Here is a 27,616-nt window from a genome sequence, read left to right on the forward strand (position 1 = left end):
GATGTGGCATGCATTGTAATTATACCATATTTTTTTTGGCAGGTTTTTACAGATATATAGCACTACATTAGCAGCAGTTCTAATTATATACTGCAGTCTTAGTTTTATTTTCTCTGTTCTATATTAAATTAAGATTTTTATACTAAAAAAATGCTGGTTTTTTTAATGTTGCCACAGCTAACACCTTAAGAATGTGTATATCTAAGATGTGAAGGAAATTTCAGTCAGGAATTTAACTCTTTGTTACGTCATGGTTATTTCATAACCACCACCATTCTAAAACAGGTGTCAAAATTGAACTAGAGTCAGGCTGTCCTATCTGTTCAAAGACATATTCCATAGCTACCAAACTCATAGAGATTTTTTTTAAACATTAGTAGCACCATGAAGAATCTGACTCAGAATCAAATACACGTGCTTCATCTGTTAACCAGAATTGTTTTCCCCAGCTAAGGTCCATTCACATTATTTCTAGAAAGCTATCTTTATTAATTGCCTGAAGGTATATTTGACTGTTTAGTCTTACTTTGCCTGCATTTGTAATAAACATCAGGAAGACAAAACAATGCTTCACCTTGTTGCTGGTGGGATGGGAAATGAGAGGACAGAGGTAGAGGGTAGCACATAGATAAAAAGGCACTGAAGTAGGGCTAAATGTCAAGCCACTGCTTTCACTTGTGTCATACAAAAAAAAAATTATTTTCAGTTTGGATTTGCTGATGTGGTAGAATATATGTACATGTCCGCACATAAGCTCTCACATGTAGGTGTATACATCCACACTTGTATTTGTTACCTGGGGATCAAAGCAAGGACTAGAGCCTAATGTCCTGTCAACTCTGATTTAAGATTAGAGTTCTCAAACCCTGATCCCTGGGCTACAAGACAGAGGCATAGCTGTGGCCTTAACTGACCTTTACAACTGCATTGCTTTTGTAATATTTTTGGTTAAAATCTGATTAATGGGTACATGCTGCTCTGTTAGGGGTATAAAGAAAGGCTGGTCCTAGCCCTGCTCCACTTTTCATGGACTTCACATGGGGCTTTGGCCCATTTACTAAACAGTTTGCTTCAGTTGGCTGATGCCAAATTAAGTGGATATAAACAAAGCTTTTTCCCAAAGTGCAGTTTGTAAAGAGTTCCAAGGAACTTTCATGTTTGTTGTTTGCTCCTGAATGTGATGCAGTTCCAAGGATGCCTGAAATTTTGGAGGTGTGTTGCAAGCATTCCAGATATGTGAGGAAAGGAGAAGTGTGATAATTCCTTGTGCAAAGTGGGTTTTCCCTCATCCTTTGCTAGCACTTTGTCTCTTCTCACTGGTCCAAGATGTGAACAAAAAGAGGTGCTGCCTGCACCTGATGGTCCATGAAGCTAAAAAGACAAGATTTGATTTAAGGTAGTAAGGTGAAATTTCAGAATTCACCAGCCTAGCCAGCTGACTAGAGTAATGGCTTCATTTCTGAATTGAAAATAAATGGTAAAGTAGCAGATAAGCAATATCTGAATAAAATAATGTCAGTATTGCAGTATATTGATCTCCTTGCTTCTTAATCTTATTTTGAGGATTGTGTGTTGGACTTTTCTTTGCATTCATAATGTGGACCTACAGATGTTGAGCAGTTTAGTGTAGCTCCTGCTGTTCTATGAAGACAATTCCTGAAATATATTTTATATGACTGGCTGAGATAATTTTTTTAATTAATTTGCAGATAGGAAGTAAAAGAACCAACCAAACTTAATAAAAATAGTTTTTTTAATAACAGAATGAAAATATTGAAAGCTGTGTAATACTGACTTAAACAAGTATGTCTGTCAGGGCCATCTATACAGACCAGAATATCACCCAGAGAATTCTGGTGGAGTTTTATATTTCCAGGTGTCTCATAAAATTCTGATGATCAAGGCAATTGATTGATCAGTACTGTATTTCAAACTAAGATCTGTATCCAATTACTTGGTAGAAAGGTCAGGAAATTCTTTGCTCTGCTTATTTTTTCATACTTGGACAGTGTTCTGGCTTCTTGAACATAATCTGCAAATGTTAAAAACTTTCAACAAAACCTTTTGTTAAAAATTAAGCCTTGTTAGTTCTAAAATCAGACATATGTTAGGAAGTCTTGTAGAACAGAGGTTTACAAAAGGATTTTTGTTATAATATTTAGATATTTTGCCTGTGCTACAGGTTGCAAGTTGTTTATAAATGTCATAGTTCAGTATTTTGCTGCCTATTCATTCCAATTGAATGCTTAAAAATATTAATTCAATATGTTTTATTTATTTATTATGTATTTATGGCAGATAAAAAACAGTGAACTAGTATTATCGTGCCTACTATTTATTTATGTATCTTTTAATTTTGTGACCATTAGCTGTACAGAGATAAAAATTAATTCTTGAAGTTGATATACAAAGGAGAGAGTAAGTCACAAGAGGAAAAGTTTTCTATCAAATAAATCTTGTGCTGAATAAGTTATTTAAAGGACTTAATTATAAAAATTCACTTCCTGAGGTATCTAGCCACCTAGTAAATAGGAAAGATTTTAATTTTTCCTATTTACATTGATATTCATCTCCCATCAGGAAAATCTACTGCTTGTTTTCTGAATGCAAAGATGAGGATATTAATCAATCACCTTTTTTCTGCTAATTGTACACAGTTCTCATTGGCTTTAAAGGGCATATTTAAGGGCTGTCAGGGAAAAACTACATGTTAGGGCTTGAGTCATCACTGGAATGACATATTTGCTTTTAATGTAACCCCTGTTTCCCTGAAGGGCAGACACTTGTCATAAATGCACTCCCATCCTGATTTAAGGGTCAGATTCTGAGAGCAGTCACCATTATAACAAAACTCACTGTACTACTGTTTGTTCTCATATGATTTGTGCAGCTGTGCATCATAACCTTTAGAAGAAAACAGAACTAAACATTTCTCTGACTAATGTTTACCAAAATACTGCAGAATTGAGAATAGCCAAAGAGATACTTATGGGGATTTTGTATTTAATACGTAATTTTTTCTGATATTATAGAAACTAAGAGCCTATTTCAACCACAGTATTTATATTTAAGAATCACTGGCAAGCTGGTATAAGCCATGTGTGTCTCACGGGAAAGAAAAAAAAAAAAAAAAAAAAAGCCAAAAAGTTTCTCTTCTGTATTTGCATAGAGAAGGTACCCCTTTAGTTTGGTAAAAATATAGGTGCTTTTGTAAAACAGAATTCCAGGCTTACCTCAGGGATGTGTGGGATGTGCCAGGACAGGCAGCTTAGCTCTTTGCAATGTAACCAGAAGAACCAAAGAAAAAGACTTTCTTTTTTCTGAAAAAGACTTGGAATATTTGGAAAATATTGTTTGCACCTGATAAAATACCCTTATAGTAGGTCATCTCATTCCAGGCAAGGGCAAGTCATACCTTTTCTCACTTTTGGGATCCACAGTGGGATTATTCTGCAGTACAACATTTACCACTTGAAGGAAGAATTGTGTATTTGATTCTGTGAACAGATGAAGTGAAGACACAATGCTTTTTAATGGAAGAAAAACAGTGATCAAGTTATATTCAAGACAGTAGGACATATCTGACATAATCTGACAGTAAATCAGATTAAAACTGCTAATTTCCTCCATGGTTATTCTTGGTTTTCGGGGTTATTTCTAATAACATACTGTATTTATGTAGTGCATTTTGTATGTTTATTTTGTCAGAAGGAAACAAATAGACCTTTGTTTTCACCTTTTGAGTAGGTTTCTAACTGATACACTGATTTTGGGGTTGGTTATGGTACAAAATCCCATTTTAGAGGTTTTTTAAGTGGCATGTGATGTGTTTCATAGTTAAATATACATACAAGTTCATACAGATCTGCTTTATCATTAATGCACTTTTAGAACTTACTGGGGTTTTTATGTTTGATTTTGTAATTTAGCAGCAAAGCCTATATAAATCTATCTTGAAAGCACATTTACCAAAGCAGATTGTGGAAGATGATCTATTTTACAATTGCTATAACCCCTGTTTCTATGTAGATTTCTTTTCTTAAAATGTGAAGTATTTTCTGTGCAAGTTCCTCATTCTTTAAGAGAAGATTTTATGTTGAAAAGTAATACCTTAAATTTAGTTATTTTAGGTAAAGACTGTAAAAGAATACAGGAAGATCAAGTTAATTAGGTTTATCCACCTTGTTGAGGAGAGGCTGCTGCAAATTCCTTTGGGCTTTCAAATTGACTGAGGAATTGCCTGTAATTCACTCTTGAAATCTAACCTTATGAGAAGATACGTGCACCTCTACATAGTTACTTTGTTATTCATCCATCAGAACCATCACAGAAAAATGGCCAATTTTTTAAAGTTAAACAAACCTGACTAAGAGTTCTCCCTTTACATATCAAGTGCTGCAGTTGAAATAACATTTTAGTTCTTTATGGTATTGGCATAAACGCCTTAGTAGTCATATAGTCTTTTAAATACCTTGTAATTTATAACCCTTTTTGTAGTAAGAATTAGATCAAACTAATGAGGAAGGTTATAACATCAGAAGAGAAATAAGATATCTGTCCGGTGGCTGAAACTGGCTATGATAGCAGAAAAAAAGATTTCCAAAAAAATATTACTACCAGAAAACACCTTCAAACATCAGTTTGATTGGAAATAACTATGGCTTATTGGCCCCTCTTTTCAGACAGAAAAGAGCCCATATTTTTTCTTGCTATTCATTTTTAATTTTCTACTTTCAAAAGTGACTATCATTGTAGAAGAATCTCTATATGTAATTGGTGTTTCTGCCACTGAGGAAGTGTCACAAGGCTGAACCCATTTTCATTTTACCCATACACCAATCTTCATGCTTATTGTCCTAACTGCAATCAAAGTAAATTTTTTAAATTAAAAAGTGGTTTAAAAAGCACTTTGGCTTTCTGTCCAACTAAGAATTGATACAGAGTTCAACTACTGGTTATCTATATTTTGTCTTTCCTGAAATTATTGAATTGGATGCTTTCTAGACTTTAATTATACAGCTAACATCTCCATTTAGCTGACAAGTCCTTGACCTTCTATTGTTGACTGAACCTTTGCTTTCCTCTCTGTGTTTTTCTTACATGCATGATGGTAACTCCTTTTATAATACATCTACTGGCAGTAACCATTGCAACTACACAAAATCTCCTCTTGAAATGTGAATCCTAATGTAGCTTTAAACTCAAGAGCTGTGATTCTTCAGGTGCTAATCACATTTATATTAGAAATTACTGCTTTTGCTTTACTTATATTGCCTAATTTTTTTCAACTGTACACATCCAGTATTTATTTTCTTTTAAGTAAATTTGCTTAATTATTTTATTTCTAATAAAGTAGATAGTTACACAACTGACATGAATGAGGAATGGAAGTAAAATAAGAATCCTCTGTACCTGCCTTTCAGAAATGTACTCCATATGAATGTGAAATTATGTGCTTTGAAAGGCTTCTAAATTACCTACTAATGTCTTGGACAGAAAAGAACTGTTCCCATATAGCACTACATTAACTTCAGTACTTAGAATGGTATTCTAGTTACTGCAGGTTATTACATCTAGTATCCAGTTTTTTAAAATTTATGGCTGACTTTATGGTTCCAGCCAGGAGTACTGATGTTGAGGACTGAAATCCTTACATGGTTAAGAAGTGTTTGCTGCAACCATTTTTGGCTCTAACTTAGAACAATAATAAAGATCCAGCACTATGCCCTCTCTCTAATTCCTTACTCCAAGGGAGGCAGGACAAACACACAAGTCTGCTGCTTTCAGACCTGAATCATAGAATCACAATGTTTTGGTATGGAAGGGACCTGGAAGATTATGTTGGGTTCCAACCCCCTAGCATGGGCAGGGACACCTCCCACTAGATGACTCAAGGCACCATCCAATCCTGCCTTGGATACTTCCAGGCATGGAGCATCTCCAGCTTCTCTGGACAACTGGCTCAAATGTCTCACCACCCATGAAGTCTGCAAATAAAAGTGCAGGGTTTCTACACAGTGCTACTGGCCATGAATTGACACCTACTTGATCTCACTTTGTTATTCACATTGAAGGGCTGATTTTTAATTATAAATCTTGGAATTCACTCAATTTATTGGGTAGCAGGCTAGAATGTTATATCTTACATTCTTCAAGTTAACTTTATGTGTCAGTGGTGGAACAAGTCCTGTACAAGTTGCTGATGCACCCTTTCCTCTGTTTCCTTGGTAAATTGGCACATTCATGAAATTCCCTACCCATGGCAGGTAAATTATTGTTAATCCATGGTTTGAGTCATGGGTACAGTCTACTGTCTGAGTCAGATCCATTGTCAACCCAGATTCACATCAGGGATTGAATGTCTCAGAGCAGTGTTTATATAAGAAACTCCATAGGATATAGTTTATGCATCATGAGACATCACAGAAACTGGGATTAGGATAGGCATGGCTGACTATTCCCTTCTTGGGCAAGAGATCCCAATTCCTTACCTGGAACAGGGCTGTGCCTTACATTGCATCTCTTACTCTAGATCATCCACTTGGAGAGATTACAGAAGGCTGGATATTAGGGAGAGAGACAGGGAAAAACTAAAAGCTGGAGCAACACACTCTCACCTTGAACACAGTGTTTAGGAAAAGAATGTGGGAATACAATAGATAAATTAAAGAGATGGTGGTAGGAGGTGTTCCAGTAATAGAGTTCCGATATTAGTATATCATATCCCTGTGAATAGGAAGGATCCCACCTGAGAAACTAACATTAAAAATTAGTGACTTCAATTTATTGATCCATTCATGGTAAGTCACTTGCAAAAGAATGTATCAAAATCAGGGAATTTAATTTTGAACTCTTGTAGGTAAAGTTTATGCCCTTAGGCAGTTATTATCAGAAGTTTGATATGTGTTGCTGTTTTTCAAGTGTGCTTGATTTCAAGAGTCAAGCACAGCTTTCTTCTGAAGGTTTATTATTTGAAGACAAGTGCAAGTGGGAGAGGCTACAAAAATCAGTTTCTTTTAAGTTACTAATCTCAAATGAGTGATTTTTTTTTTTTTTAATAATACTCACTGTATTTTAATGTGCCTTAGAACAAAACAGGGTGTCATTACCATTCTTGTTCCTTAATGTTTGGCTTGGCATTTGATGGAAGGCCTCAATTGCAGGCTGATCTGCCAGCAGCTGAAGCTAAAAACAAGACTGTGGTGGGAAAACTCGAGATTTAATTTCAAGAAAGAGTGTTTATATTTTCCCTGGGGCCCCATTAATGGGAGTCCAAACCCTAAATGTTACCACCAATACATTTTAACAGACCAGTTTCCCAGTTTTTAAAATGTTGTGTCACCTTGAGTATTTTTCTTTCAACTTTTTCCCTGTCTGATTTTAAAGAAAAGCAATGAAGTTGTATCATTTCTGGTGAATTCAGTGTCATGTTTGGGGAACATAAAGTTCTGTGTAATACAACAAAGTGGCATTCAAAAATATTTAATCCTGTCTTCTATTTCTTTATCAGCTATTTTAATAACTCAGCTACTGTAAGTTACCAGTGCAAAACTTTGTGTTACTGGAGGACACACCACCATCAGCTGTATTCTAGGGGTCCTCACGGTGATGTTCTGAATTCACCTGATGTCAGGACATCTGTGCCATGCCCAGGGTGGACTTGTGACAAGCAGGCCAGTGCCAAGAGAGACAGTAGTATTGGGGTCACTGGGAGCTCCTTAGCTCAGTTTCCTAGTCCTTCAGTTGGGCTTGTTTTGTGGCTTTAATAGGACTAAAGAAACATTTAAATTGAGGCTTTAGGAGCATTTTCACACTGCTCATTTACCCAACTCAAAGAGCAGTATAAATCCAAATTAAGCCAGGGATTTATGGGAAGTTGTAGTGTAAGATGAGTTTGGTGCACCTGGCTCTCTTCTCCTCTGTGGATAAGAATCCTGAAGCAGTATGATGTGTCTGCATGGGATACAGAAGTGAGTCTAGCATTTCTTCCTGAACCTTATAGGTCTTTATAAGCTTTGAAATTATTGTTTCTAAATATTTAAAGGAAATTATAGTCTCTTGTAGAGGCATATAGTATTTCTATCGATTGATCCTATCAGGAATTTTTCTTCAGAGGACATTTTGGAATTTTTCTGCCACTTTTCAATAGTGAAACATCATGCATTCAACAGAATTTTTAATTTCCTGGAAATTATAGTGCTCTGTCTGTAACAAAGTGGGGAAAATACAATTCTCTGCCACTTAGTTTCATTGAAATACAAAGGAAATAGTTAAATAACCAAAATTATAATTTTCAAACTCTTTGAGTGATCATTTATGCTGATGAAAGCAATTTAGTTGAAACTGCATACCTAACCTATTGTAGGGTTTTCTGTAATTACTTTAGTGTAAAATTGCCAGAGTTTGAAATTTTTTTACTTAAGTTAAAACTGCTTCATATATCCTTTTGTGCCACAGTGTATAAATCTACAAAGACTGAGATTATGCCTGCACTCTTTATTCAGGCAAGACTCCAGCTGAAACTGAAATCAAGTGGTATTGTTACTGAGAAAATATTGTGCTATCAAAGCCAAAAAGAGCAAAAAATAACAGCATGGATTATAGATTATAATGTTCAGCCATCCAGTATCCAGTATCATCAGTATCCAGTGAGATGACTGGATACTGCACTGTTTCAAAGCTACTCTTGGGATTGAGATGTATTGTGTTTTTAATCCAATGTGTATCATCTTAATTACTCTAAGAGTAACTTTGGATTTGCTCTGCAAATACATAATTAGTCAGCTGGCTCTTTGGATATAGAGTATTCACAGGAATAAAGACCTGCAGTGTGCACTGTACCAATGTCACCCAGATCTGTCTATCAGTGGAGAGTGGTGTGGTTTTCTCATCATCAGGTGATTAGGCAACACCTGAGGTCCAGGGGAAGGCAAGCTCTGTCATCCAGAATCCCTCTATTCTGCAAGAATAATTTGATAAGAAAGAAGAGAAGGCTCCCAAATGTCTCTTGTCCATCAGGAAGGCTGTGTGTGACAGGAGGAAGTGAGGCATCCTTACACATCTCTGCCCCCCAGTAAGTGAGGCCCTCCTGTGTTACTCCTGATTCATCCCTCCATGTTAGAATTTCATACAGCACTTCTGGGCATGTGAGAATTGTAACCAGATCATCATTTGAAGTCTGGTTGTTTTGTGGTCTGTATGACTTTCTCAAAATATGTTTTGAGTAGAGAAAAAAATTCCAAGTTCTTGATTAGATGTATGAGATTAAGCATTTTTAGTGCAATTTATGACTCTTGCCTATGGACATTTTCAAGATACCTTTTGATTAAACAAGAGCAGGTAATTTAAGAAAAAAAAAACAAAAGAGCAAGAACAACAAACCCCAGAAAAATCTGTGCATCCATGTGTGCAAATGAACATGAATACCCTTATCTTGCCATCCCAGTGAGATAGTTACATCAGCTGAATTTTGATGGCTAAACATTTAATATTCTACTAGACTGATAAGTGAATGTTTTGAGGAGGACTTTGGGGATTTTTTTTGTCATTCCCATTAAAATAAAACCTTAATTATTTTCTGTCTTCGCCTTTCAAATTCATCTATATGCTTGTAACTAGATTTGTATTTCATTGTAATTTCTTAATTCTGAATTTATAAGTATGTTCAACAAGGTATTTTTGTAACATAATAGCAGTTATAAATTTGATCTTTAAGTTAGCGTAATCCACATTGCTTTGTACTAGATGGAAGGTTTAATCAGTTCAATATGATCACTTGGATTAATTATAGCTAAGAATATCATCTGCAGTTTTATTTTCCTAGTCACAGGTCAACTTCTTGGCTTTTTCCAAGTCCCTACTGTACCATTCTTTTAGCACCAAGGGGATCCTAAAGAGTCTTAGAAAGTTAATGATGGCCATGCTCAGCAAGGGCATTTTGGCATTTCTTCTCTTTTGCAACCTGCAAGGCTGTCAGATTGCAAAAGAGAAGAGGCGATTGTTCCACTCTGACTGATTTTATTATGACTTCCCAGTGCAAAGATCAGAATTTGGGTCACTGTCTCTTCCATCCCTAGATTTTTGTGATACCATTTTAATTTTACTGTAATTGAGCCCCAAAGAGACAAGGATAATATACAGAAGTCCCTTTTCTCCATTGTTTCCATGATAGGAAAGGCAGAGCAGAGCTCTGTGTTTGTGTTGCAAAGATACAGAAATCACAGTCATTTTAACAAGGTGCTCTGTAGAATTTCTTTGTCCATGTACCAGGATAAGATAAGCCCAGAGTAATTGCAGAGCCACCACAAAATCACATTACTTGGTAGATGGTCTTGGCTTAGAGTCTTAAGGGCAATTTTTTTTTTTTTGTCTTGCTAACTGCACAAATAAAATGAGTAGATAACTTTGTGTAGTTATATTCATAGTTTATTCTTTTCTGAGCTGTGTTTTCCTACAGCTGAGGAATATTCATAGTTCAAAGTTTATTTGGGCTTTTTGTGCTGCTTCTCATTTACACCCAAGTCCTTTTATGTGGAGATACTTGAACCTCAGTAGTTTTATCTGCTTATTCTTTTAGCTGGGGTATTTGAGATATTTCATAGTTGGTTATATGCAGGAAAATTCAAGGTATTTTTACCCCAAATCTTGCTGCTTCTTTTTTCAGGCATGTCTTTTGCTGTTTTTATGTCTGCTGAACTCTGATTTTAAAAAAGTAAATGGGAAAGTTTGCCTTACCATATGTGTTTTGATGAATCTTTCCTATGATTATTTCCTGCAATTGGATTCCTGCAGCAGAGCCAGTGGGATCAAAATTTGAGACTTAATCGAGTTGTCTATGAAGCTAGAGAAACATGTAAAGAAATACATTTTCTTACCTACATCAATAGAAAGATTAGATAGATGAAGCAAAAGGATGTGGTTTCATGTTTACTTTTTGCGTTCAAATCTTTACCCATGTGTTAGAAATTCAGCAAGATGCTTCAATGACTTATAGTTAATACGTATATATGCTATTTTTCTGCTTTGGCTGCAGGCTACAGAATCATATAATTCAGTTAAATATATTTTTCCCTCCCTTGCCGTTTCCCCCCACCCCACCCTACTAAGCAACAGTTTCTTCTGTTTGATTTTTTTGTTGTTTTTTGTTTGGGGTTTTTGTTGTTGTTGTTGGTTTTTGGGGTTTGTTTTGTTTTTTAGTAATATGAAACAAGGTATTGCCGATGTTAAAAACTGCTGTTCCTTTGTGGATGTATGATCTGGGTCTAATTTCTCAGCAAAGCCTTGACACAAATTTGCATCTGGAAAAGCAGCAGAATAGCCAGGCAGGTACCCAAAGGAAACTGCTATGGGGAATATACTCTATCCCTGCTGTTGTGGAGTCTGAGCTGGCTGGCAGTTGCAGCAAGTATTTGGAGTTGTGTGGAGCAGAAAGCCTGCAGATCATTGTGTCCTGCTGGTGATTTCGCCCTCCTTTAGAATCTTCCTGCCTGTGGTGTTGTAAGTGATGACCTGCTGAGAGCCGTGGGTACTCAATCTCTGTGTGTTTTGAAACAAAGAGGTCTTATCTTTGATGACATTGTTGCAGCTGCAGCTTTATGAACTGCTTTGCCAGCAGCTGCCCTGAGTTTTGCTGCAGTAGCTTGGTTTCAAATTGCAAACTGAGTTTTCCAGTAAAATGTTACTGTCAGTAAAAAACATTATCAATCTTCTCAATACTGAAGAAGTCCAGTAGTAAATGTGGGCTCAAAAATTTCTGTCTGAATAGCTGGACATTACTTTTGTATTCCCTGAACCTTAATGTATAATTAGTTATCCTAGTGCATGTATATTGCCACAAATTTAATGCTAAATTTATCACAGATTTGCTGCAGGCTGTTTTTCCTCATTTAATTTCTTCTTGAATCCATCCACTGTAATCTACAGTGGTAGTTTCAGAAAGATACCTGTATTTCATGTGAGATCATCTTTGCCCATGACTTCTAGAATGTACTGTTATATCCTGTCACATCTTAAGGTTTCATTAAAATGAAAACCTGGCTGTTAAATCAAGTGTTCCTCAAAACCAGGAGGTGGGATTTTTCTCCTGCTGCTTCTGTTTACCAAACTCCACTGTGTTGTCAGGGGACACTTTGCTTTAGAGATTGTGGCAGATCATGTCAGAGTTTCACAGGAACCTTCAGAAAGTCATGATACAACTCCAATCTCCTTGATAACTCGGTAATTAATTACAGTCTGACTTGTTATTTGTAGCTTCAGCTTTCCATATAACACAGTGCAGTTTTCTCACTTCCCAGCCTTAAGCAGTGATTCTCTATCATGTGTGTTATCAACCACCTGTTGCCCTTCTTAGAGTCTAGGAAGTTGTGCTCCTGCTGAGCTTTCTGTTCATGAAGGATCACATTAGATATAGATGTTTAGAAAATACCCATGGCAATGGAATAGCAGTTATACAACTATGGTTTCACAGTCATGCACATTATTAGGGTACTTTTTTTTCAGTTTGTATACAGTGCAAACACGATGCAATGATTATTTCTATTTTTATTTATTTATTTATTTTTTATTTATTCACAAATAATGCAAAATACATGTTCATAGTAACAAAAAAGATTGTTTTTATTAATGCCTGTATTTGCTGTTTGCTTTTCAGTTAGGCTTAATTACTCCAGTTCCGTAGTTATCTGGGTTACTGTAAGGCAATTCTGGGAGCATGACTCAACATGAGCCCATCAGTTAATATTTTTTCATTTGGTTTGATAACAATAGCAATTTTTATGTGTAGGAAGATTGTTGCTGCTTTTAACCAAGCATAGTTACTGTGGATTAATTTGGAGCACGTTTGCAAACTGACAAATGAAGCAGATCTTTGATACTAGATCTGTCACCCAGCCCTGCACTCAGGGCTTTTCAGGAAGCATAGTCAGTAGTCTTCAGGCATTTTCCTGGGTGTCCTGGGGTGACTTTATGATACTGGTATCCCCAATCGTCTGGTTTATGTTATATATTAAGTTCTGCACCTTTAAGACTGGCTTTGAGAGCAAGAGAGGGGGAAGAAGAAGCATGCAGTTTGTGTTAAGGAAAAACATCACTCCCCCACATCTCGCTAGCTGGACTGTGGTGTCTGCAGCACGGACAGACAGCGGGACAGAGCTTCTCTCTGGCTTTTAGTTAGTTCTAGCTAGCTGAGGCAGAGGAGTTCCCTGGACCTTTGTTTATTTATTTATTACTTTTTTTTTTTTTTTTTTTTTTTTCAATTTTCTTGGATCTGTGCAAGCCTGCTCTGGACTGAACACCCAGCCAAACCCCGGGAGCTCACGCCTTTGGCCCACCGGGGCCTGGGCCTCGGCACTTTCCAGCGCCGGAGGGACTGATAAGAACCTGAGCGAGCCGAGCTACACCACATGAAAAGGACTTTTTTTTTTTCTTCCTAGACTTGCCATGCCATCGAACAGCAAGAGGTTTTATTATTTAATATTACTCAATTTCTGTTAAATAAACAGCTTTTTCCACTTGTCTCCAAGGAAATTTTTTTTTTTTTTTTTTTCCCGGACCAGTTGGTGGGGAGGGGCATTTCCCTGGGGAAATCCCCATTTAGAGTTTTCCTTCCTAATTTGCCCTAAACTAAGACACTGGGGAGGTGACAGTTTGGGTTTGGGAAGCTCCACAGAAACCCTGTGTAATCTCTGCCAAGTCATTTGTAGCTGTATTGAATCAGGATGTGATAGTACCCAAGACTGACTTGGTTACTGAAAACAGTTGGAGATTAGGAGAAAACTGTTAAGGACTTCTATGCTCTATGTGCACTCATGGTCTGACAAGCCTGGATAGCAGCCAGTCTGAGTCACTTATAAATCCTTTATTTAGGTGCTGTTGTAAGTTTCTAATTCTCTTTTTTCATATCAGAGGAAGTGATCTGATGAATTTGGCCACATTGTGGTAGTCTTCTGCTTGAGCCTGCCTTGTTGTAATCCATCGTAATCCAGACTGTAATCCATTGTGTTTCAGAAGCTGTGCAGGCATTTTCCAGGGCCAAATATTAACCATTTGTCAGTCAGAGATTTTAAAGACACTGATTGCCTGTGTTTCTGTACGTTTGTTTCAAGAATCTTGAATCTGTGACTTAAAGCCACAACAATCAGATTGCTGGACCAATCAGCAATTATAGTAGCAATTATGGTAACTCATTTTTTTAGTGTATGGTGATAGTCTATAAATAATTTGTAGAAAGAATTTCAAGAAACCCCATGTTTTTAATCTGTTAAGTAGGTAGGTCACTGTAGAGATTTCTCATGTGCTAATGCATATAAATATTCATTATTATTTTTGTGGGCTTAGAAAATGCCTATTTTTCACCTTCTACTGTAGTCTGAGCAGGTGCTACAACCATTTTTAGTTCTTTTTGCACTCAATCTAATTTCCTTGATTGAAAGCAAATTTCTTTATTGTATTTACATGAAAAAAAGTTTGTATATTCTTTCATTCCTGTGTCCAGCTGGGAGGCAGTGGAAATTCTGAGAGGTTTCACAGATGTTTTCCCACCATCTTCAGCAAACTAGGCAAATCTGTTTTAAAGATGTGTCTAACATATGGTATTATTTTAATGATCAAATTCACAGCATAATATCCTTAAGGTTTAGAAGTTGCAGCATTATTTATTTAAAGGGAAAAAAAAAAAAACCAAAACATTTTCACATGGCAATGTAATTTATTAAATATCACTCTTTCCTAGAGGTTGTCTTGAACACTGATGACTTTCTAATGTGTTGCAGGTACTGTATAAATTACAGCCATGTAGAACCTTGTTTTTATATATCTAGTGTTATCAATAGTAGAAATTCACAGGTGGACAGACAAAAATGTCCTGTCCTGGGATTAACTCTAAAATAAGCTCTGCTGCACATATGTACCATATGGACCTGTTTTCTTTCTCATCCATTTTAGAAATGAGAGGAAGTAGTTCATTGTTTCCTCATCCACCTCTCTGATTTGCAGGTTCCTCAAGGTAATAATTTTTCTATATGGTCTATTTAATGTGTTAGGGAATTCTTTTAAAGCCTTCTGTTGAATCTGAGGGGAGAAGTTCATGTTAGTGCACTGAAAATGAGTTTTGGACCCATAGTTTTACTAGAAAATATTAGCATGTAGCTGAACTTCTGCAGCTACAGAGCTTTTCAGGAGCATATCAGACTCATTCACTGTAGTGGGTTGGTTAGTTCTGAGGGGGAAAAAGTCCCAAACAAACCCTGTCTATATATCATAAAAACTGTACAAAGCAAACTCCTTGTCTCTGAATTTTCCTCAAAGAGGAGCAATGACTAGTTAAGCAGTGAGAAGACACTGATGAGTGCTTAATTACATTTCAAGGGTCTGTTGGTCTGGGTTTGCTGGGCAATATCCAGTACAGTGGAATCCTAGCACTAATTTGCAATAGTGCTTTGCACCATAAATTGGACCAGGAAGAGCCTGCAAAAGTTAAGGTTTTGATCATACATGAAAAGCCATTATTTTTCCAAAATTCTTTGTCTCTAAAAATACTTAGAAAGTATCAGAGATTTAAAATGCCACCATTTATTCACTTAGAATTGAAGTTCAGACCATTGTTCAGAAAGACCATAACCATAATTTATAGCTCAGACTGATGCCAAAATTATTTTTAAAATAATTACCTGTTGTTAGGTAATAATGGTTAGGTACGGATGTATATGTAATTAGGATAAACAGAAATACCTAAAGGCGAATTCAGTTGCAACACCAATGGTTGACTTTAAGCAAGGAGCTGTGTTACATCTGGATTTCCTCCTCCAAGAGCAACCCGGTATATTTTTAGCATGTTGTCATTGTCAAGCAAGTCCGTGCACAAAGGAGGGAGTACCACAGAATTTTTTACTAAATTATTTATATACATGAACAAATCAAACATCACTATAATTTCTTCCTTATGCTTAAGTAATGTATATTCCAAATTCCAGTGATTTCAAGGGGACTTAAATTTGTTCCTCTAGTTCTTAATAATTAAGTACAGAAACATTTAGAAAAGCAATCTGTCATCATCAGCACTTTTGTCTGGTGTTCTGCTCTCCATGGACACATCTGTCTACGTGTTGATCAAACAGTGCTAAGTTAGAACTACAGAATAAAATGAAAAATTATTCCAGAGTCTTTTCAGGTAAAAATGGGAATTGTTAGTTTAATCTTATATTAGTTTTCTTCAGAAAAGGTGTTAAACTAAATTATAAAAAAATATAGTCTAAAGTATGCCTATCATCATTCTTTAATTTGTATTTATCTGCCTTTATATAAAAGATTTTTAGTTAGTAAATTTATATAAATCATACAGAAAAGTAGCAAATTGAAATCAGTTAGTTTGCAAGCAGCAAACAGACGTATCTTTAGTTTATGTATTAGTAATAAAAATACATAGAGAAATTAAGACTAAATAAACTAGGGTAGACTACCAATTATTACAACAAAACTTCAATTATTTTTACCTCCAGTGTGAAAATGTCCCCTTTCTACTGAACATTCCTCAGGGAGGCAACAGGAAATATGTAAGAATGCTTATACTGCAAGTCCTTTAAAAAATACGAAATTATGCCAGGTTGCTATCTTTGAATAATTACCTGTGACTAATCAATATTTAATGTCAAATAAGTGCCTTGGTGATGAATCATATTCAACATATTCAACTATATTCAACCAGCAGATGCATGTAAACACTAGATAAATGGAAAGCCTTCTAGCTGCTTAAATCCACCTTTAGAACCCATTCTCTTCATACATCCATCTCTGTGTTTTCAATTCCCCAAAACATTCGTTCTGCATTTGAAATTTTTCTGTCTTTGAATGAACATGATTATTTTCTTTGAGTAAAAAGGATACTTTTAAGGATTTTAAGTCGTCCCCCACTGGCCCTTCCTCCTGTATAGATGAATGTTAGTGTAAATATCACTGCTGGAATATTTTCTTCATGAACTTCTTTGTGTTTTTCCTGAAAAAGTAGCAGGACTCAAAAATTTATTTCTGATTTTATGATCTTAGAGAAACTGCTCTGCTTCATTATAATATAATGGCATTAATTTTTATTTATTTTATGTGTGATCAACTACAAAAATACCAGTAATAAAAGTACAATTAAAAGCTTTCTTTCTCAACATCTTTGCTCTTTTTTGATCTCTGGTCATTGTGTTTGTTGAATTTCAGGATAAAAAAAAGATTGCAGGTTTTACTTCTGTTACTATAACAGAGCCAGAGTAGTGAGCTGAACTGCTACTGAATACATTAATCCTCTAATTATCATTTGAACTACAGGTAAATTTTTCAATATGTATTTGAATAAATGTAGCTATTATTTCTACAGCTGCAAATAGACTTGGTATTGGGAAGTTGTATTATCTGAGAAATAATTTTGAAAACTACTCTTTTAAACAGTTTTGTATGTATACAGACAGGAAAATTGAAGAGAAATGTTTAACATTAATTTTGTTTTCTTCACTTTTCTGGGTGAACTTCAGGAAATGGTGAGATTAATAACAAAATTTACTGTAATGAGATCAGGATTTCATCTCATATCTTTCAGTGCTTAAGCTAAAATCATATTTTCTAGGTGCTAGAAAGGGAGAGTACAAGTCTGACATACAGCAGTTACTTATAGAGTTCTGACTGGGTTTCTCCTCTAGTAATTTGAAGTATTTTAAAAAGTTGGTGAATATTTAACAGAGGAAGATGAGCATGAATGCCGTGAAAACAAACCTATTTGCAGGTAAATATTGCAAGGGTAGGAGGGTGTGCATGCTCAGGTGTTTGTGTAAGAAACTAAATTCTAATTTACACATCACTCATGTAGACTTTCTTTCCATTTCACAGAAATTTTGAAAGATGAGATAAATCTAGGAAAACGTAGAACTAAGAATAGTGGTTAATTTTGGTTTGGTTTGAGCTATGGGAGGCTGAAGTGTTGCAGGGGAAGATGGGTTGATTTAAAGTGAAGTAGAGCAGTCTGGGGTGGAAGCATTCTCCTGGTGGTACTACTATGATTTTTTTTTATTATTTTTTTTCTCCTTTCTTTTTTTTTTTATTTCTCAGGTCCAGTTCTTGCATCCAGTTCTTGCATCCAGTCAGGAGTTTTGCTGGGGTTTGTGCCTTCAGGTCATGCCTTGCATGGCTCAAAGGCACATCATCCTGGGTGGCCTATGGATATGACTGAGGTGAGACCCCACAGGGCATCTCATCCAGGCATCTTTGGCCAGAAGCAGTGTGGAAAGGCACTTAGATCAGAGAAGTGGACTGAGACTTTAAAGAGAGGGGAACAAACAGCAGAGAATGTGTTGGATAGTCCTGAAAGACTGCTCATTTTTGGTAAATGAAATGTCTGATGGGTAGTGGGAATTTAAGGGGTGGAATTCAAAAAGTGTTTTTTCCAAATCTCATATATCCAGTTTTTCAACAGGATCCACACAAGTGCCTAGAGAGGCAACCTCTGGTTCTTAAGGAAAAAAAAATAAATCTGTACAGAGTTAAAAGATACTCTTGAGTAACTTAAAATAATGAAGTTCTAGAACATTGAAGCTTTGAGCAAATTAAAGTTTCACCAGCTGGACGCACTGTAAAAAAATTGGACTAGTAGATTTCATAGAACTAGAATTTTGAATTAGTAGATTTCATAGAGTGAAGGAGAAATACTGACTAGCAATGTCAACAGTGACAGTATGATGTAGGAAAATGCCCTTTCTTTGCAGATCTGAACCAACATGATGCATTTTTTCAGCATCTATAGAATCAGAACAGTTGGGTTGGTTTGGATGTGTGAATGCTCCAGCCCAAATATGTTATTCACACTGATTACATTTGCATATGAGTCACATTCAGTTTTGACTTTGTCAGATGTCTGTTTATGTTTGTTTAAATAATGAGATCATCCCATGAAGTGAACAGGACCTAAAAATATATAGAGAATACTGTTTGGAAAAGCGGTATTTGAAATATTTTATGAATTTTCCCATTTTGTGGCATATTATGCAAGCAGGAGCACAGCAATGTGGAGGCACCCTTCAAAAATGCAGTGCCCATTGCTAACAGTTCATTAAACAGTATGTTATATAACAAAGCTTCATTTGTTTCTATTTCCCAGCCAAGCCAATTTTCCCATTAACAAGCATATTCTCCTTATGAATACATTCAAATGTACCATTTTCAAAGCCAGCATCATTTGTTGGTTTTCTTTGTGTTGTATGAAGATTCCAAGCCTTTCTGGATTGTTTTGGTATTTACTGTAGCACTGAAGATTTTTTTAGAATGTCCTGCTCAAGGCAATCCATATTCATAAACTGAGCAAACAAGGGGGAACTGAATTCTCGAGCTCTGTGTTATTGCAGTTACACAAACTTTTAACAAGCGATAAGCTTTTCTTATGCACAAATGGAGACTACCAACTAACCACTTGAATTCAACACTGGCTCCTCAAATGTGTACTTAATTCATCTGAGACTTTTAAAATCTTGCTCAAGCCTGAAGAAATTCTGGTTTGTTTGTGCTGCAGCCAGTCACTACACACATTAAGCATTTACTTTAGTAAATCCTATGCAATTTGAGATTGCAGCTTTGGTAAAGAAAGTTAACAGCAGCATATCAGAACATACATCTGGTGAGGTATTCTGGTCTCTTTAAAGCAGAATTTGCAAGGAAGGGCTGCAAGAAAAGAGAGTTTAGCTAAAGCTCGTGATCAAAGCTCAATAAAGAACTATCTGGGAGTATAATGATATAATATGCAATAAAAGGAAAACACTAACATTCAGTTTCATGCTGAGCTTCTCCGATTGATACACCTATAGACGCAAGAGAATCTGATGACATGTGAGAATTATAATTAGAAAAAGAGGTATCTCATGTTCTTTCTTAACATGCAACAGATGATATTATGTGAACTGTGCTATATCTGTGCATTCATTCCCCAAAGAAATGTGGATCACAAGCACATAAAAAAATCTGCAAGCTTCCCCAAGCAAAATGTTTTGGTCCAGAAGATTTGAAGGAGGCAAAATAATTTTCAAATTAGATAAAATGGACCAGCACAATAGAGTGGGCTTTTTTTTTTTTTGTTCATTTGTTCCAGACTCTTCCAGCTACAGCTTGTTTAGAGATTAGTTTGCTGTTTCTTCCATTCTCTTGTCAGTAGCAGCTGTTACTTGAATATATCAAGAACAGACTTTTCTGACATTTATTTGAACTAGATCTGCTTTAAAATCTGTTGTAAATCAATGGTATTAAAAACGAGATTCACTTAATAAATTATAAAAAGAATTTAATATAAACAAAAGACAATTAGGAGACAAAAGAAATAAAGCAAAGGGTTAAAACGGCTGGGTGCCCTGGCGGGTTGCCAGGAACACACCTGGTAGCTCGGGAACACTCTTTTTATCCCCCCCTGCTGTGAAGGTTTAATGCATATTCAAAGCGTCCCCTCCCTGGTTCCGCCTTCTTGGATCATGCTTTTGTACAGTTTTTATTTTCTGCTGGTCAGCATTTATTTTTGCTGGTCATCATTATTCTTGCTGATGAGCATTATTTTGGAGTTTGGTTTCCTTTCTTTTTGCAAATGGTCAGGGTAGATAACCATCCGGGCTCATCATCCTTCCCCTGAGGGCAGCTGTGCTTCATATCTTCTGCTGATAACAGTTTGGGCTCTATTGTTCTCCTGATAAGCAGCTTGGGCCCCACTGTCCTTGCCCTCTGGGGTTTCCTTGCCTTGTACCTAGGAAATTCTTTTAAGCTTAAGACTTATTAGCAAGAAAAAAGTACATACATAGCTAAAAAGTATTTAACGTATAAGATCCATCTGCGAAAGCCAATATCACGATACAAATTTGTAACAGTGGGCTAGGTTCTCATAAGGTTGTGTGTGGAGCCCTAATGCCTGCTTTTGCAGAGAGATGCAAAATTTTGAATAGCTGAAAATTTGCAGTAGAAACACAGGCAGACCAAGTTGGATGGGGCTCTGAGCAACCTGGTCTCTGCCCATGGCAAGGGTTTGGAACTGGATGCTCTTTAAAGTCCCTCCCAACCCAAAGAATCCTGTGATTCTATGCTTCTATTACTGAATGAGAGTTTTATGATTGTGTGGTGTTTAGAAAATATGTGTGTGTTCTGCTGGTGACTAGATTTGATATTGAAACAAATTGAAACAAACTGCGAAAATTTTCCAACTTCCTGGTTTTGCATAAATTAGAGGAACTTACAGAGCAGAGAAGCACAAGGGTCGTAAAAATGTTTCTGTTTGTGTATTAAATCACAGTGCTGCTGTGATTTTATCCTGAGTGCATTTTCAAAGTGAAGTGGGAAACTGTCACTATCCTTGCCTTGCATTCTGTGTTGATATTTAGAGCAATCAACTGGACTGCTGATCGATAAACATATCAGTTTTTGTTGAAAGTTGTCATTAAAACTTTGAGTCCGAGATATGTGAATCAGTGTCTTGGTTCTAGAAGACAGGTGTCTGCTAGGGAGAGTAGGAGCCTCCCTTGGGATGAAAGAATGTAGAGCCCCTCCCTCCGAATTATTATAATTTTGAAATCAAGGGCCCCTTAGGCAGACATCTGGGGATAGGAATAGTTCTTTACTAGTATAACCAGGCAAACAAACAACAATAACTACAGCAATAACAAGAAAACAGAACCAGGGACCCCAGGACAGCCTTCTCGGCTGAGACGGAATGGAGGAGAGGCTTTGTTTTCACAAACCCCCTTGGGCAGTCAGTCCCGGTGCTCCTGCAGGGCTCTGAGGAACAGTCGGCTGGAACAGCAGGGATGAGCAGAGATCCTGGGCTGGTGGCTGAGGTGTATCAGCAGCTCCGCGATGGTGCCTGGCACTGCCACACGTCCCGGCAGGGCAGGGGGTGCGAGGCCACCAACGAAGAGGGAAGAAGGAGAAGAAGCAGCAACTCCGTCTGGGTGATGGCGAAATTCCCTTCTCTCCACCCCAACAGCTCCGCGACCCAGCAAAAACGAATGTCTTCCCCCGAAAGCCGAAGAAAGCCAGCCAAAAACTGTCCCCACCCTCCTTTCCTGCCCCTTCCCCCCACCTGGGCCCGGCCACTCTTTGTCCTCTGTTGAGCACCCACTAAATATCCACAGTTAGGTTGTCTCCGCAGCTAATGGGTAAAAATTCCACGGGCAGGCCAGAACAACAAAACAAAACAAAAAAAAAAATAAAAGGACACCTAAAAATAAAAAAAAGGACACCTAACTCTCAACAGTCAGGATATATCTTTTGAAAAACCTTCAATTTTCCATTGCATTTGAACTTGTGCCCAATAATCTGACAGAAATGCTGACTTCTTCAAAATTCCATTACTTCCTTTCCCTTCAGTGGCATAACTCATGACATATTAGCCTTGTACCACTACCTTTCAATCTTACCTTGTGTTGCTGTTATATGGGTATTTAGTTGAATTTGGGCTGATTAAAGGATAGTCAGATTGAAAACATCTCTCAGTTGTGATAATATTTGTGTGACATCTGAACTTCAACATTGAAATGGAAGGAATTTTGCAGTGCATTTTATTTATTAATTAATGTTTAAAAAATTCAAATGCTTTTCAGTAAGCCATATTTTTGTCATTTATATGATAATCTGGCAGATCTTGCTATAGCATTATCTTTTTTTGGTGGGGGAGATTGTCAGTACTGCAAGGATATATTTATATATAAATATATAGTTCATGTTGTTTGGCATTAGGGGATAAAATGTAGGAACAAGCAACATAAATAGAAAACAAGTACTATAACATGCTGCCATTTAAATTACCAGTAGGCTTTGAACTTTTGAAGATGCAGCTATATGTAGTGATCACTTTAAACCTGAAGCAGTATGTTTTATAAAAGCAACAGTTGTAATTTCTGTGGGGATTTACCTAGCATGGCAGTTAGGCTGTTCAGCATTCTCAAACAGATCGTGTAAAATTTGACAGCTTCAAAGTTACTTTAAGCCGTATGTACATCTTATTTTGGAGAAACTCAAATACTCCATTGAAACATTGTTACTAAATTATACACATTGAAATTATTTAGGTTCTTTGGTTGATGAATTTTTGTTGTTGAATATAGTTGGACTTTTGCTGACCTGGCAAAAAAAATGGCATTTTTTTGCATGTTTTCTTAAAGTTGATTGATCTTTTTTTTCTTTCATTTCAACAGCTTGATGAAGTTGTCCGTCAGAGAAATCTGCATAGTTTGGAACTTTTCCTTTCATGCGCACAGAAACAGTTAAACGTTTTATTAAAGGAAGAGTCAACCCCAGAGGAAAACAGAGACTGACATTCTCAGTGCTGATGATACAGTGTGACTTGTGAAGCTGCAAATCTCCATCTAGCAAATGATGAATATATTCCAATCTTTTTGGATTGTATCATTGAGTCAAGATTGATCTGAAATGCTTGATAGAAATGTTTGTGGATGATGTTCTTCTATTTATTTATTTATTTCACTACTATAATCAGATAGCAAATATGAGAGGGAAAAAAATCCTTGGAAAATAATTTGTTTTATTTAGGATTTTTAGGATTTTGCTTTCATTATATTTTCCAGTAGCCCATGGTAGAAATTCTAGATAACTGCAGCAATGACGAAAACATTTCTCTGTTGTGTCTTTTAAATTTGTTAACATGATTCACCATTATTTTTGATATTTCAAAACATGGAGACAAACATTTAGTTGATTATAGGTATAAGTCCACCTCTAATTCCAAAGTAATATTCCAAGTCCATTGCCTCAGGAGAGCCTGAGTAGCTTATTATTTCTTACTGCTTTGATGTATAACAATAGAATCAGTACTGTGATAAATATAGCATTGGATAAAAATTCGTGAAGGAGAATAAAGAATTATATATTATATTTGTAATACTGTAAAGATACAAAATGTAAAATAATCCAGAGATTCCTTCCCGAGTCGGACAGTAACGATCGATGGCGACGCTTATCAGCATGAAATAAAGAGCAGGACACAGGCAATCAAACTGGACAATAAGAGTAGCCCGGTCGAGATATCCATCTGCTCCGCACCCAAACTGGCCACTCCGCCCCGGGAGATGCAATCAGAAGACACTCAGAGCCATTCGCATGTGAAAGGACTCTGCTCCACCGACCATTGACTCAGCTCAACAGATCCGGGAAGTCTATTCACCCACACATCTAGACTCTTTGTTGGACTGTGCCCATCCCGGGTTTTGCCTCAGGATACAAAAATCCTTATAAAAACCCCGGACCTCAGTCCCTTCCTCGTGGATTTGGGAAATCTGTACCTCTGGGTACAGACCCCTGTCCACCCGGCACTGCGCTGATTAATTTATTGTGGTTTTTCTCCCGTTGCTTGTGATTGAAATTGTTTTATAATAAATCGCTTTTTATATTAACCCTAATTTGCCATTGCATTTATAACAGATTGGTGCCGTGACTCGGATCGGAGAAAACTGCGGGGGAATCTCACTGCCCAGGAAGGGTACCCCCGCTGATTTTGGCGGCCTGGTGAGTTGAGAACCCCCGTAGCTCATTCCGACATCCGAACTAAATTTAGGCTGAGATAAAACACAATAAAAGGGAAACGGATCCGGAGCAGAGAGCTTGGGAAGGCACGGAGCCTTCGGGAAGCCACGGCTTGTTTTGCTCGTAAAACGTCTGTTGTGCACAAAGACATCCACGCAGGAAAATAGCTGTAAGTACTGCTGGTTGAGTGGGTGATCGGGCGAGTGTGTGAGACATGATCTGATCACGGGGTGAGTGTGGACTTCAAGGCCGCATTTCCATACTCCCTTGAGGGAATTGGCCGGCCGCAAAAGAAGCGATCCAAAGTGAAAGCTTTTTCTCAACACGCTTGTAAAAACCTGAGATGAAAGGGCGTCTCGGGGGACTGATCACAAGGGACTAAAAGGGGAAGGTTACGTCCTGTCGAGCTCGGGAACTGGTAAACCCTTTTAGTTAATGGATCAAGGTATAGGTCCGGAAGAGGATCAAGAAGTACTGATTACAAAAGACCTCAGCTCAGCTCACTGAAGGGTGAGTATCGGCAAAGTTTGATTCCTCAGGTAAGCGTGAAAAAGTCACAACGCAGAAACAGAAACAGACTCACAGAGGAGTCGAAGACTGGTAAGAAATCTTATATATATTTGCGAAATATGGGGCAGAAAAAGAGTAAGCTTAAAAAAAAAGACCACAGAGAAAAGCCCCCCCGATCAGGGGGAGGGATCACTAGACATCCCGCTGGAAAGCCCCTTGGGTTGGATGTTAAAACACTGGGAGATTGTCCCCAGAGAAAGGGAAAATCCAAGGCAAAATTGATACATTACTGTATGGAGGTTTGAGGAGGACAAGAATTGAGAAGTCACCTCACTTGGCCAGTGTTAGGCACATTTGAAAAATGGACGTGTAATAAATTATTCTCCTAAGTAGAGAACAAAGTCCCCTCGGATCCCAAGGAGAAGGAATATGCTAAACTCTGGTTAAACGCCAGAGTAGGGCTATTCCCAATAAAACAAAAAGAAAAACGTGAGTCGAGAGCTGAATCCTGGGAACCCCTCGACCACTTACCACCCCCATATCATGGACCGGCTGGGCCTTCCTCTATAGATCAAGTGGTGCCTTCAGCACCTTTGGGCTCCAACCAACCCAGTGAGATGCATACATCCCGAGCGGGAGACTCGGCGCTGGTAGCTATGCCGGCAGCCCTTCCCCTGTCCCCGCCTGCGAACACCATAGCCACAGTAGCCTCTTCGGAGGTTTCTCCTGCGCAAGGCTGGGGATCACTCTATCCGTCCTTGCTGGTCCGGCCGCCACAACCGGGACCCCCCCATATAACGGAGGGGATCCCTCCCGTCAACCGGGTGGCGGCGGAGTTCCCACAATTGATAACGGGGAAACAACTCACAATCACCAGCTCCAACGACAGGAGGTAAGTTTTCTTGTGGATACTGGGGCGGAGAGAAGTACCCTGCAGAAATTGCCATACGGATGTGTGGCTAGCAGAGAAAAAGTTTTTGTAATCGGTGCAAAGGGGGACCCCTTCGAAGTGCCTGCAATAAAAGATGTGGAAATAGAATCTGAAAATAAAATTTGCTTAGGGAATTTGCTATTAGTAGAAGAAGCTGATTACAATTTGTTGGGAAGGGACATGATTGTCGCTTTAGGAATTAATATCATGATTAAAAATTCTGAATTGGTAGTAAAAATATTCAAGCTGACTCCTAAGGATGAGGAGAAAATAAACCCTGAAGTATGGCATTCAAAAGGAGAGGTAGGAAAGCTAGATATCAAACCTATCAAAATAGAAATCGAGAACCCTGAGGACCCTATAAGGATTAAACAATATCCCATCCCGATGGAGGGGAAAAGGGGGTTGAAACAAGTAATTGATGACCTCTTAAAAGGAGGTACTTTAGAGCCTTGCATGTCTCAACATAACACCCCCATCCTGGCTGTAAGGAAGACGGATGGCAGTTTCCGATTGGTTCAGGACCTAAGAGCGGTAAACGCTAGGACCCGGACTAGATTCCCGGTGGTGGCCAACCCCTATACCTTGCTAAATAAACTCTCACCTGAAGATGTGTGGTACAGTGTGATTGTATTGAAAGATGCTTTTTAGACTTGCCCTCTGGATGAAAGGAGTAGAGATTATTTTGCATTTCAGTGGGAGGACCCAGATACAAACCGGAAGCAACAGCTGAAGCGGATGGTCCTCCCCCAGGGGTTCGTGGAGTCTCCAAACCTTTTAGGGCAAGCTTTAGAACAGTTGCTAATCCAATTTATTCTTGAAGATGGGACAAAGCTTTTGCAGTATGTAGATGACTTGTTGATAGCTAGACCGACTGAGGAAAGCGTGAGGAAAAGCACGATTGCCTTGTTGAACTTTCTAAGAAAGAAAGGTTTGAAAGTCTCAAAATCCAAGCCGCAATTCACAGAGCCTGAAATAAAATACCTCGGATATTAGATATCTCAAGGGAAAAAAAAAATTGGACCCGGAGAGGGTGGCAGGCATCCTTGCGTTGCCTGCACCAAAAACAAAAAGACAAATTAGACAAGTTTTAAGGCTCTTAAGATATTGCAGGCAGTGGATTGAGGGTTTCAGTGAAAAAGTGAAGTTTTTGTATGAAAGATTGAACACTGACAGGCTGAAGTAGACTGAACAGGATGAGTCTAATTTCCAGAAATTGAAAACTGTTCTTATGACTGCCCCCGTACTAACTCTACCAGATACGAATAAAGAATTCCAGTTGTTTGTGGATGTGAGTGGACAAACAGCACAGGGAGTCCTGACTCAGGAATGGGCAGGCAAAAGGAAGCCTATAGGGTTTCTTTCAAAAATCTTAGATCCTGTTAGTCGGGGTTAGCCTACGTGTTTACAGGCAATTGTAGCAGTGGCTCTGTTGGTGGGAGAGGCAAAGAAAATAACTTTTGGGGCTCCCCTGCTAGTTTACACTCCCCACGATGTGAGAAACATATTGCAGCAAAAAGCAGAGAAGTGGCTGACTGATTCCAGGCTTCTAAAATATGAAGCCATCTTAATCAGCTCACCCGGTTTGGAATTGAAAACCACTTCTGCACAAAATCCTGCTCAGTTTCTATTCGGTGAACCTCC

At 37.7% G+C, this 27,616-nt stretch overlaps 1 protein-coding gene across 5 annotated transcripts in view; it reads left to right on the top strand.

Annotated features, from left to right (window-relative positions):
- Positions 1–24,401, top strand: part of CCDC91 (coiled-coil domain containing 91) — a 133,885-nt gene extending 109,484 nt beyond the window's left edge. For 3 of the 5 annotated variants that reach the window (XM_005533123.3, XM_014261666.2, XM_014261667.2), the window contains one exon: positions 23,187–24,401. In XM_005533123.3, the coding sequence (XP_005533180.2) occupies positions 23,187–23,306 (120 nt within the window). In that variant the 3' untranslated portion in view covers positions 23,307–24,401. Of the gene's footprint in view, positions 1–13,273; positions 13,402–18,081; positions 18,204–23,186 lie in introns of those variants that run through there. The other 2 variants (XM_088055528.1, XM_088055530.1) reach the window with 2 other exon arrangements.
- Positions 24,402–27,616: the final 3,215 nt, after the last annotated feature.

Source organism: Pseudopodoces humilis, chromosome 5 (genome assembly GCF_049639895.1).
Source record: "Pseudopodoces humilis isolate 2021_Gansu_Grassland_sample_001 chromosome 5, ASM4963989v1, whole genome shotgun sequence".
In the NCBI taxonomy this organism is placed as follows: Eukaryota; Metazoa; Chordata; class Aves; order Passeriformes; family Paridae; genus Pseudopodoces; species Pseudopodoces humilis.